The sequence below is a fragment of the Anopheles merus genome, chromosome 2R (assembly GCF_017562075.2).
Source record: "Anopheles merus strain MAF chromosome 2R, AmerM5.1, whole genome shotgun sequence".
Taxonomy (NCBI): Eukaryota; Metazoa; Arthropoda; class Insecta; order Diptera; family Culicidae; genus Anopheles; species Anopheles merus.
In genome coordinates, this window is record NC_054082.1 from 48,037,515 (window position 1) to 48,049,038 (window position 11,524).

General features: G+C 43.7%; 3 protein-coding genes across 4 annotated transcripts; 1 reads left to right on the top strand and 2 right to left on the bottom strand.

The window, feature by feature from the left end:
* Positions 1–4,005: 4,005 nt before the first annotated feature.
* Positions 4,006–8,253, bottom strand: LOC121588308 (dihydrolipoyllysine-residue succinyltransferase component of 2-oxoglutarate dehydrogenase complex, mitochondrial). The gene is made up of 7 exons (XM_041906070.1): positions 8,110–8,253; positions 7,859–8,010; positions 7,432–7,541; positions 6,394–7,083; positions 5,376–5,520; positions 4,996–5,301; positions 4,006–4,920 (listed from the first exon to the last, which is right to left on the bottom strand). Exons 2-7 carry the CDS (start codon positions 7,952–7,954, stop codon positions 4,786–4,788), a joined length of 1,482 nt encoding a protein of 493 aa, XP_041762004.1. The 5' UTR covers positions 7,955–8,010; positions 8,110–8,253; the 3' UTR covers positions 4,006–4,785.
* Positions 8,254–8,406: 153 nt separating this feature from the next.
* On the top strand, positions 8,407–9,214 carry LOC121588310 (guided entry of tail-anchored proteins factor 1-like). The gene is made up of 2 exons (XM_041906074.1): positions 8,407–8,690; positions 8,755–9,214. Exons 1-2 carry the CDS (start codon positions 8,622–8,624, stop codon positions 9,178–9,180), a joined length of 495 nt encoding a protein of 164 aa, XP_041762008.1. The 5' UTR covers positions 8,407–8,621; the 3' UTR covers positions 9,181–9,214.
* LOC121588309 (glutamyl-tRNA(Gln) amidotransferase subunit A, mitochondrial) lies at positions 9,201–10,958 on the bottom strand. Of its 2 annotated transcripts, XM_041906072.1 has the most exons (3): positions 10,857–10,958; positions 10,508–10,797; positions 9,201–10,441 (listed from the first exon to the last, which is right to left on the bottom strand). In XM_041906072.1, exons 2-3 carry the CDS (start codon positions 10,783–10,785, stop codon positions 9,241–9,243), a joined length of 1,479 nt encoding a protein of 492 aa, XP_041762006.1. In that variant the 5' UTR covers positions 10,786–10,797; positions 10,857–10,958; the 3' UTR covers positions 9,201–9,240. The 2 variants fall into 2 exon arrangements, with proteins under 2 accessions (XP_041762006.1, XP_041762007.1); XM_041906073.1 differs by having other exon boundaries at positions 10,508–10,920.
* Positions 10,959–11,524: the final 566 nt, after the last annotated feature.

An 11,524-nucleotide genomic window follows, 5' to 3' on the forward strand; every position in this document is an offset into this window, starting at 1 on the left:
AATAGTAAAAAGTTATACAAACAACTTTATTAATAAGTAAACCACTACCAAAAATTTATTCAACTATATGTTCTGAAAAACAAAATCCAAAAATCAGTCAGGCGCTAATCTTAAAATCCGTTTCGGTCGGCGTTGACGGTAGCAGCAAGTCAAAAATGCTCAAAGTTGTGTAAAAATTCGTCTACCGATTCTTTAGCAAAACAATCCGTTACCATTTTCCACCTAAACAGTCTCGCACACAGGGAGGTGCACAAAAAATCCAACCAGCAGCTGGTCGAAAAGCCTTCCATTCCAACCATCGTGGTCGTCCTAACATTCATTGCGACTTTTGTAAGCGTTTAAGGGCCGTTCCGATTCCATTAACTTTCATCACTAAAGCGAAACCTGAAACCCTACCAGACGGGCCTAGCTTGCGCGTAAAACATTGGTGCACGAGGAGTGGAAGTAAAAAACCTAGAAGCAAAAAATAGGGGGAAGGGCTTGTTTCTGACTCGTATCAAACCACTGGATGCATGCTGCATTTATCCCCGTCGCAAGGATTCCTAACAGGACTTTCAATAGGTTCCAAATCAAGATAGGGTAATAGAACATAACGAGCGAATCCAGAGCAATTGTAAAACTCATAGCCAGGTCTTAGCATTCATCACGTCTCTAAATCCGTGACACACTTTCTCGTACGGCAGGAGCTGCCTTCTTGGGCGAGGACTGTTCTTCTTTTGGAGCACTGTCACTGGCCGTGCAGAAATTAATTATCAAACAAAGTACCCGTGCCTCAGCTTTCAAACGGACCAGTTTTTCCTCCGTAAGTTCATGGTTTCTTGGACGCAATGGACAATAGAATCAAACACACTCATGCCGGCAGTACCAGTCTTTCAAATGGGATTGAATGAGCTTATCTTAATTGACTATACGAAAGAAAAGGGTACACCCAAGCACGGATACATAATGAAGAGATATCAACAGAGACATCATTGCGATATCCCCGGAACACATGCGATGACGTCGAACATTCAGAATCATACTAATCAGGGCGAATATAATCTTGGCAACAGTCGAATGAATTTATAAAAAATACAATGCCTGAAGTTTATGACGAACATTCAAAATCACTCATATAATGTTACAAGAAAATTATACAGGGAAACGGATCTTCTATGCGTCAGTTAAAAACATAAGGCTACTTGTGATCTGATTAGGTAAAAAATAATATCAAATAGAAATTTGAAGGATAAAATACAAAGGGTAATACTTTGAAAACAGTTCTAAAATGATAAAAAATGAAACATAAAAACGAACATCCGTTTGAAAAACAAACATACAAAAAAGAAACATTGTCAACGATATAAGTTAGTTTTTTAAATTACAATCCACACGGAAGCATTAGAATTAAAATACAAACAGGCACATATTAATACATAATACACAAGAACAACGGTGTATAAAATTACTGGAAAACTATTAATAAAGAAGAAATTTGTTTAGACAACAACACATAATCAAAACAAGCGTTTTATTCATTTCGCCACACCCTATTAGTGAAACTGAGTGCAGTTTTAGCAGATTTATGACTTCTTCCCCATCCACAGCGGCAATGAATGTGCACTGCATAAAGCGCACTCGATTTTACATCAAAATGTCGTCTGTCGAGTTCTGTTTCTTACGTGCTTCCATCTCACATCCGTTGTCTTTGCAGATGTTTCCGCCAATGACGAAGCCAGTCTGCTAGCCAGCCAGCCGAAAACGGCCAACGCTGGCAAAACGCTCGAACAAAGTAGCAATAAAACATAATCATTCGCTCATATCTCATGGTTTATGACAAAACTTCCGACATTAATGTGCCCGCAACTACTGTGTATGTCTTTGTTTCATTACTGATTCCTTTTTTTTTCTTTCTTCATCTCCTCTGTGTGTTAGCAAGCTATTTGAACAGAAATCTATTTGAAATTTTGAAGAACAAGAAAAATTGGCAAATAAACTTGCTGGGGCAAATGTTGAGATGTTTGATGGAGAAACTCAACCTCATTTGTTTATTTTTTGCAGGAAATTTATTACTAAAAAATATCAATCACATTTTCTAACACGAATAGTTTGGAAAATTTAAATCAAAATTGTGTGTGTACTTTATTCGAAAAGCTTTCTCAAGACAGTGGCGCTGACTTTATTTGTCATGTATTAATAGCCAAAATCTTGATCTTGAATTTATCACCTAAACCCAACAATCTTAAGCTTAAATATTATTCTATTTCCCTTGGGCAATCCCTTTCAGGCAAAAACATGTGTTGGATAGTTACCATTATCAAAAAAAACCTTATCTATCAAATTAAAACATTGCTGTGAATAATTAGTCTTTAATGCATTTATATTCTATCATAAAAATCCATAAGACAAAGTAATGTATGCGAAAATAGGTATAATATTGTAGGTCAAAACCAAAGCAATTACCGACCTGTTGCTAAGAGTAGCTTTGGAAAGTCTCTCAAAATCATTATTTTTTATTTTATTATCTATGTTTTGTATGGTGAGGAAAAGACCCTGCTAAATTTCTTGATTTGCTATTAACATGTAATTCATACTTACTAAGGGGCGGTCCCGTGGTACAGTCGTCAACTCGAACGACTCAATAACATGCCGGTTATGGGTTCAAGCGCAGAATGGACCGTCCCCCCGTAGCAAGGATTGACTATCGGGCTGCGTGGTAATGAATTAAGTATCGAAAGCCTGTATAAGCCGGCATGTCCGCGTAGTACGTTACTCCAAATAGAAGAAAAAGACATACTTACTAAATAGATCTACCAACAGCGTTCCACACCTGAATCCACCGTGCCTTAAAGGTCAGTAACGATGTACTAAATCAGATCGAAAGTCAAGCTAGTATACTGTTATTATATCCGAAAGAATCTCCATGCAGCTAGAGTAACGTAACAAAGCACTACAAAAGAATGAATCTCTGGATTCTCAGTATCTTTGTACAAAATGATTTGTTCACTTCAACTCTCCAGAAATTCCTATGCCACTATTAAATGTAATAAAAACCCTGTTTATTGACTTTTCCTCATATTTGTTGTCTTTATTTCTCACAATGTAAACGAAATACTAACATATGTCCCAGATTTGCCGGTAACATTTATGACATCAAAAGAAACTCTTTTTGAAAAACTGTACATTAAAATTACACCATTGATGTCCATCGGTCTGAATCAAGCTTAACATGAAAAGAATGACTAGGAGCAGTTACAACTGTGTATAAGCAAATCACATGTTTTGACGATATTGTTATTTAATTTTTCGCAGTGATAGGATTACAATCAGCTGCATCAAAAATTTGTCTGTTAAATAAAACTAATTTAAATACAAAAAATAAAATCGAACCTTTATGTATCAGCAACAGCAAGCAAGTATAGCAACTGGTATGCAGTATTGTATACAATGTTTAATGCTGAATATTTTAACCACAAGAGAGCAGGTTCTAATGGAAATTCTGTGAAGAAGGAGAGTTTAAAGTTAGTCACCTAAACAAATTTTAGATAGGTGAGGTTTCTTTCATTTTGAAGTAACATTTCATCTTTAGCTATCACTCCCTGCAGCTACTATTCTATTCGACTATTCGACTCCCTGCAGCAGTACGATTTATTCGGTAAATATGACCACTAATATTGCATTCATATTTTCCTATTCGAACTTATTGATTTCTTCGTTTCTTTGACTTTCCTTAGTTTCTAATGCATGCATGGTGCTAAATTGCCAACCCATGCATGTGAGGAAATTATAATTATACAAAGTTTAGTAACCGAATCATATCGAAAAGTTAAACATTTTAACAATGATAGACATTTTCACATTTTCGATTTCAACCGAGATTTACGACTAAAGATGAACAGAACTTCTAAAAAAACGTATCTCGGCTATCAAAATGGTATTAAGATCAGCAATTATTTTTTCGCATTAGCAATTCAAACTAATTAACACAGATATTTCGTCATCCCCAAAACAAATAAACGAAACGCATTGTCTTTCATACTGGATTTTATTTCATTTTACTCAAATAAATACTTCTCTACCTAAAACTGCGTTTTCTTGCATCGCTTTTTCAAAGGTTTTCTCGAAATGTTATCAAGTTAAGATGATGTTAAGCACAACTGTTCTGTTCCGTTCCCACGCTTCTACTTCAACGTGCACTGTTGTGTGTAGGCGTCGAACAAACAACAATAGTCTATTTAGCAATATCGCCGTCATTCTTGAATAGAGCACCATACACATTGCGAATACACCGGTCGATGTGCTTGTTATGTCGTTTAGTTGATACTATATACGTTACGATTGCCGAAGAGCTCCTCCTGTCGCAGTTAGTAGAACCGATAATCGCACAACTGTTTCTGCATGATCGTGGCATGGCTAGGATATAATTGCAATTGGCATTACCTAACAATGTTTAACATTTCGCAGCGTTGTTAGTAGTACACTGAATTACAACATGCTTGAATTTCGTCCATTTTTAATCGCCCTGTAGCGTACACCGTCCTCTGAGAGGTTTTAGTTGGAGGCTGCGGTAATAATAAAGATTCATAGGAAACATCTAATCAGGCAACGGGTTGTGCAATCTCTATACGGTAGTTAATAGATTGGGGGGTGCGGTACAGAAAAGCGTTGTCCTGCGATATTTTCATTTGCATGCATCGTCACAAGATGGTTCTGCTGTTCGCACGTCGCTGGTCAAAAGTTGATTCTTCAAAGAGATCCGTCTTCGTGAACGCAGGCAGGGGTTGTTGATTTTATTTTACTGTTCGTTTACAGACCGGCCAGCACGATGCGAGGATCCTCGACAGCGGCCTTTACCTTGCGCAGGAAGGTGACAGCCTCACGGCCATCAATCAACCGATGGTCGTAGGTCAGGGCTACGTACATCATGGGTCGGATTACCACCTGAAAAAAAAAACGATCATGTATACGGTTAAACGAAAAATACGAACAACGCTACCACTTTTCTTTCCCGCGTACCTGTCCCTTCACAGCGATCGGTCGCTCGAAGATACCGTGCATGCCAAGAATGGCGCTCTGCGGAGGATTGATGATGGGCGTGCCGAGCAGCGATCCGAACACTCCACCGTTCGAGATGGTGAAGGTGCCACCATCCATGTCCTCTACGGCCAACGTTCCCTTTTTCGCCTTATCCGCCAGTCCAGCGATGGCCAGCTCGATATCGGCGTAGTTCATGCCTTCCACATTTCTCAGAACTGGTACTACCAGACCCTTCGGCGACGCTACGGCTACCGAAATGTCTACGTAATCACGATAGATAATTTCCTACAACACGGCAACCAATTGGGCATGTTAGAAGAATGTAAACATGAAAAACAAACGATCAATTATGTACTTACGTTTTCGTCAATGACAGCATTCACGACGGGTTGGTCCTGCAGGGCATAGGCAGCTGCTTTGCAGAAGGCAGACATGAAGCCCAGCTTCATGCCGTACTTCTTTTGGAACGCTTCCAAATGCTGCTTACGGAAATCCATGATGAAGCTAAAGAGAACATCATCAGTAAGTTTGTTAGTTCACATATTTTTACAGCATATGATTTAAAAAGAAAACAATTATTTTTCGCACTACGTTAAAGTGTCACATTTCTTTAGTTTCTACGTAACCGAATGATTAACATTCCCTTTTCCATTCAAAAGGATCAATATCAAGCGTCTGCTCTGACTTGCGTCAATCCATGTCAAATGCTTCGACAGAGCACCGTGCGCAAGATTGCGTACCAACACAAAAGACGCTACCACCTGGCGCGCATGGGTTCCAATTATTGCGAATGTTATTTTTAAGATTTATCCTACGGAGCAACATAATGGACAGCAGCACAGAAGCACCCCACCATTGGGTACAGTACAATGTTGGACAAGCTTTCGCTTAAAATCTGTCACGCATGCGTGCATAGCATTTCTCACCGTTTTTCCCACAAGCATTATCTCACAATTACGTCATGTCGTGTGGTGGTTGGCCTTCACCATTCACCACCGCTATGATACGTCATCTTACGTCGCCCACCTTCAAGGTTGATGCGTCATCAGTTGAGGCATCGACTGAATATGCGCCACCATTCATATTGATCAAATGCTATGCCATAAAAGTGCACGGACGGTTCAAAAACGGTGCCGAGTGCTTGTTTTGAGCCCTCAAAAATCTCACCGGAGGCTTGGCCTAGCAGTGGACTGATTATGCTGTTCGAAAAACAATCAACCCACCAGCAATGCGATGGGATTAGGTCTGTCAAGATGCGCCACTCACTGTTGCCAGCCAGTAGCGATAAGGGCATGCGACGGACGACATAAGACGCATACACACACATACATGGGAGGCATGGCGACGAAAGATAATGGCCTTATCGCCGATACTCACCTCATGTCGATTTCGTTGAACGTCGTCAGCATTGCGTTCGTGTTTTGCGCCTCCTTCAGGCGCGAGGCAATCTTCAGCCGCATGCGCGTCATCTTGACGCGCTGCTCCGTGCGCGTTCCGGTGATTTCCTTCGTGTAATCAGCCGGCGGTACCTTCACGGTGGCCGCCTCGATGGCCTGCGCATGGCGGATGGCAGCGACCGGCATTCGGCTAATCGGTGCCGCCGGTTTCGGCGGTGGTGGTGGTGGAGGCGTACCTGCGGCAGCCGCTGGTGGTGGCGGTGGCGGAGCGGCAGCCGCTACCGGTGGTGGTGGCGGTGGTGGCGGTGGGGCTGCTGCTGCCGGTGCCGGAGCGTCGGCCGGTTTGGCGGCGCTGGCCTTTGGCGCTTCGCCGGTAATCTTCAGCTTGAACAGCTGCTGACCCGCCTTCACCGTATCGCCGTCCGCGACGTAGATCTCCTCGATAATACCATGGCCCGGGGCCGGGACACCGACGGTAGTCTTGTCGGTTTCAATCTCCATCACCACCTCGTCGGCGGCCACCGCATCGCCGACTTTCTTCTCAAACTTCACATCGCCCTCGGACACGGAATCGGCAAACGGAGGCACCTTCACGATTTCCGACGACAGCATACGGGCCGAGGTGAAGATGGCCCGCTCGTTCACAGCCCATCCCTGTGCCTTGATAGAGCTATCAATCGGGGCGAATAGAGGGACCAAACGGGGTCGGTCATTAGTGGCTTATCGCTAAACTGTCGCCCAATGTAAACAGGTAAACAAATCCGCCACGATCCGGAGCAATGCGTCGATAAACACGCGTCGCACAATTCGCTACAAGTACGTGTGTCAACAGGTTAGGGATGAGTATCTCTCGCCATCCGCACCATGTGATCACACACCCCCACCCTATACGGGCTACACGCGTCAGCGATCTTACAATGTTATTAATCAAGCGACAAAGATCATCGACAGCAATGCTACGGATCGAACGGCGCAGGAAACGGGCAGCTATAAATAAAAGCATAACAGTTGCGCTTACTTTCGAACGGATTCGCAACGTCTGCCACTGTCGGTGACCGCGGACCGGACGGCGACGCTCGGCAGCAATCGACGCCCCTGGTGGTAGGATCGCGAACCGGTTACAGTGCCCTACAAAGCATGGGAAAAACAGATCCATCAGTACAACAGCCTTTTCAGACCGGGTTCACGCGCATTCCCTTTCGAAACTAGGACAAGCATCGATCGTCACACACATACACGCACACACATGCCCCGCAGCTGTTTTCCCTTCTCGGGAAATGCACATTTGACCACAGGTTGGCTGTCGAGATTACATAATCCGTTTTTCACCGGTGTTGCTGCAGAAGTATCGGGGATTTACTCGAGACATCTTCTCCCCGTGAGCCATTGCTAGCACTATTTCGTCACGATTATTCACATTCGCAAGCGAAAGATGAGAGCCTTACCTGCTGGGGTGCTGATTGGCCTTCCAATGAACGCAGACCGAGACGGAGGGCTGCGCGGGGCAAATTTCGCGACGATATCGAAAGTATTCCGGCCATCGCTCACTCACTCACTCAGGTGCCTTGCGGTGTTTGCTCGTCACGTTGCTCTCCCCCTTGGATGACAGAAGCAAGTGAAAGGTGAAATTTTAACGTTGTCAAAGCGCACGGAATTCCGCTGGCTGCATCCGGCTCGGATCCGCACAGCTGCTTACCGAGGGATGTTCCTTGGATGGCGAAGCCCTTTTTTGCACGCCCCGCACGAACAGGGACAGCTGGACAGAATTACGCGACTTATGTTCGGGAGCGGCGGTGATGTATTTTCGCAAACTGTACGAAAGAGGAAGATGATGGTCCAGCACATTGACAGCTGTCAAACAGTCGGTGTGGTCGGTGTGGTTAAAAGGTTGGCTCGAGCATTGAGAAGCCGAATTTAGTGAAGAAATAATTGCGATTTATAAATGATCCTAGTGTATTTTGAAACGGATTTCAGCGCTTTTCTTGAACGTTTCAAATATTTTACGAAAACATTTGAGAATTGTCTCTAAAAATCAACAAAAAGACTCTGTTCACGTTACCCAAATGTCAAAAGGCTTCCGATTGTACAGCCCGATCAACAGGGACGACACAGCCTCCCGTTTCAAAACAATAATCTCTCTGCCTGCATGGCAAAAATCAAAACAAGAATCATATTTGCTGAATTTTCCTCGCCAGCAGACACAAAACGATGTATCTAATATTCGTCATTTCCCTGCTGTCCTTGCTGATGGCGTTTGCATCAAAGATTACGAAAATGGTAAGTACTTTCATTCAAAAACCTTCCAATACAACTTTCGCCAACCTTTGCCCCGGTTCCCCAGATCCTGCCCTTCATATGCCGGGATAGTGCGGAAGTGATAGCGCGGAGGAAGGAAATAGCCAAATTACGCTCCGATCTGGCGAAAATTTCCATGCGCGACGAGTACACTCGGTACGTTCGGTGTGAGCGTGAAATTGGCAAACTGGAAGTGACGCTGAACGAGGCCAAAGGACGGGATGGTGTAAAGCGGGTTGCGTACGAGTACGGACTGCACTATGGCGGGATGGCCGTGGTCGGGCTTTGCATGATGTACATTTCCATTTTCTACCGCTACTCCACCGTCATCGTGTTCGGAGACAACTTTAACTTTGAACCGTTCGGTGGATTCATCAACTTCCCGACGAAAGTGCCCAATTCCATCTCGGTGGTGTTCTGGATCGTGGTGAACAATTTTGTCGCCCGAACCCTGGCCAGCTACGTCAAATAAAACGCTCTCGAAACGCGGTGTAAGCTAACTGGAACCACTAACGGCCACTTTTATTTGCTTTTAGCTATAATTTGCAACAAAGTCAACCTGCTTCTCAATCCAGCTGGCGACTTGTAGAAGGTTTCGCTCGGTAAAATGATCTCCCATCAGCTGTAAACTGATTGGCAGTTGGCGGGAAGAAAGTCGGATCGGAATCGAGATCGCCGGTATTCCGGCCATATTGGCCGGCTGTGTACAAAAGTCTTGCACGGCGCACTGATCCCGATTGTTGCTCTGCACAAAGTCTTTGTAGAGTGGCGCTTCACTCAGCGTTGTCGGAGTGAGCAGCACGTCCACCTCCTTGAACGCACGGGCAAAATCGTCCGCAATGAGCCTACGCACTTTCAGCGCCTTTTGGAAGTATTTGTCATAGTTCTCGCGGAGCAGGAAGTAGTTGCCGGACAGAATTCGGTTCTTCACCACACCGTTAAACCCTTCGGCCCGCGTTCGAGCGTACAGCTGTTCTGTGCTGCTGTCCTCCTGCGAACGATGGCCGTACTCGATTCCGTCATACCGTGACATGTTACTGGCCACCTCGCATTGATTCAGGATGGAGTAGACGAATATCGAAGATGCGGTGTTGGGCAAGGACACGGCTTTCACAGTAGCACCGGCAGATTCGAGCATGTCCGCTATGACTGTCCACGTTTCCAGCACTTCCTTCTCGAGGCCATCGCAGTGATACTCGATTGGAATTCCGATTCGGACTCCTTTCAGCGACATTTGCTTCTCCAGTGGTTCGATGCTTTCAAACGGTCTCTTTACCGTCGTGGAATCATAGACATCAGGACCGGCAACGGCATTTAACACGGATGCACAATCATCCACGGTCCGCGTCATTATGCCCGGAACATCCATAGAGTTTACCAGCGGAATCAGTCCATGGCGGGACACAAGACCGTAGGTCGGTTTTAAACCAACAATCCCACAATAGGAAGCCGGATTTCGGGTCGATCCGCCCGTATCAGATCCAAGGGCGGCATAACATAGCCCTGCAGCTACGGCCACAGCCGATCCACCCGAACTTCCACCGGCAATACGAAAACGATCATCGTTAGTATCTTCGCTCCAGTTGTTTCGCGTAGGTCCAAAGATGGAATCGATACAGCCAGAGCCCATGCCGAACTGATCGAGATTTGTTTTACCAACTAAGACGGCGCCACGCGTCTGTAACCGCTCCACGACCGTTGCATCGTATGTGGGGATGAAGTTTTGCAGCATTCTGTGGAGATTGTAAATGGTTCATGCTTATTTACAAGTACAAAACCATGGTCATGTTTTTCCCTACCGAGAGGCACAGGTAGTGAGAATTCCTTTGGTACAGAAGTTATCTTTCACCGCAATTGTTACTCCGTCGAGGACGCTTTTTGGACTGTTTGCATCGTGACGATCCTTGGACTGCTTCGCCTCTTCCAGCGCCTTTTCCGATGATACACGCACAAACGCATTCAGATGCTTATGGGATCCTATTTGCGCTAAAGAATGTTCAACAACAGCGACCGGGTCCAATGATTTACTTCGAAAACATTCTGACAGCACACGCGCACGCAATGGCAAACGATTCATCCTGTCGTAGTTCTTTATAAAAGATAAATGTTAAAATCACTTCCGAATAACTTTTGCCAATTAAACCATACTTGAATTTTTCAAAAAGGAACAAATTGTAGTTTTTAACCGGCAGCTTTGTTATTGTTGTTCTTTTTCATTGCGCAAAGCGAATGTCACTTTGAGAGTGACCAGAAATACCGATTTATCTGAATTCCGACCGATTTTTTTTACATGCCTACCGATTCACATGACCGCCTTAACCTTCATTTCTATAACCACCTACCCGGTGTTTTGCTTATTCTTTTTATTATAACTTTTTACTGGATTATCGAATCGATCCAATAAAAACTAGAATGCCCAGAGAAACATGTTTTAAAAAGGTGGTAAAAAATTCAGAATTTTTAATTTTTTTTAAATGTGCTTTAAAAAATAAAATCAACTTTTACCCCTTACTTCTATAACCACCTACCCGGGTAGATAATACATACAATAAAGGATTTTGGTTTGAATTAGTCGCTAATTTTGTAATGATATGTATAGCAATGCATGTAGTTATCTTTATAGAATCTATTCCAAAAGTTTTCTAGCTCTTAATATTCTTCTAAAGTCACATAGAATAAATGATTGCCCCGACAGTCGGGAAAACATGGCAGTGTATTAGTGTCAGTTCATCTAATTGCTATGCAATCAATTTATGTAACTAAAAGCCATACTTCATAAATTTATAACATAAAAAGAAGTATTGTTATTGTAGCTG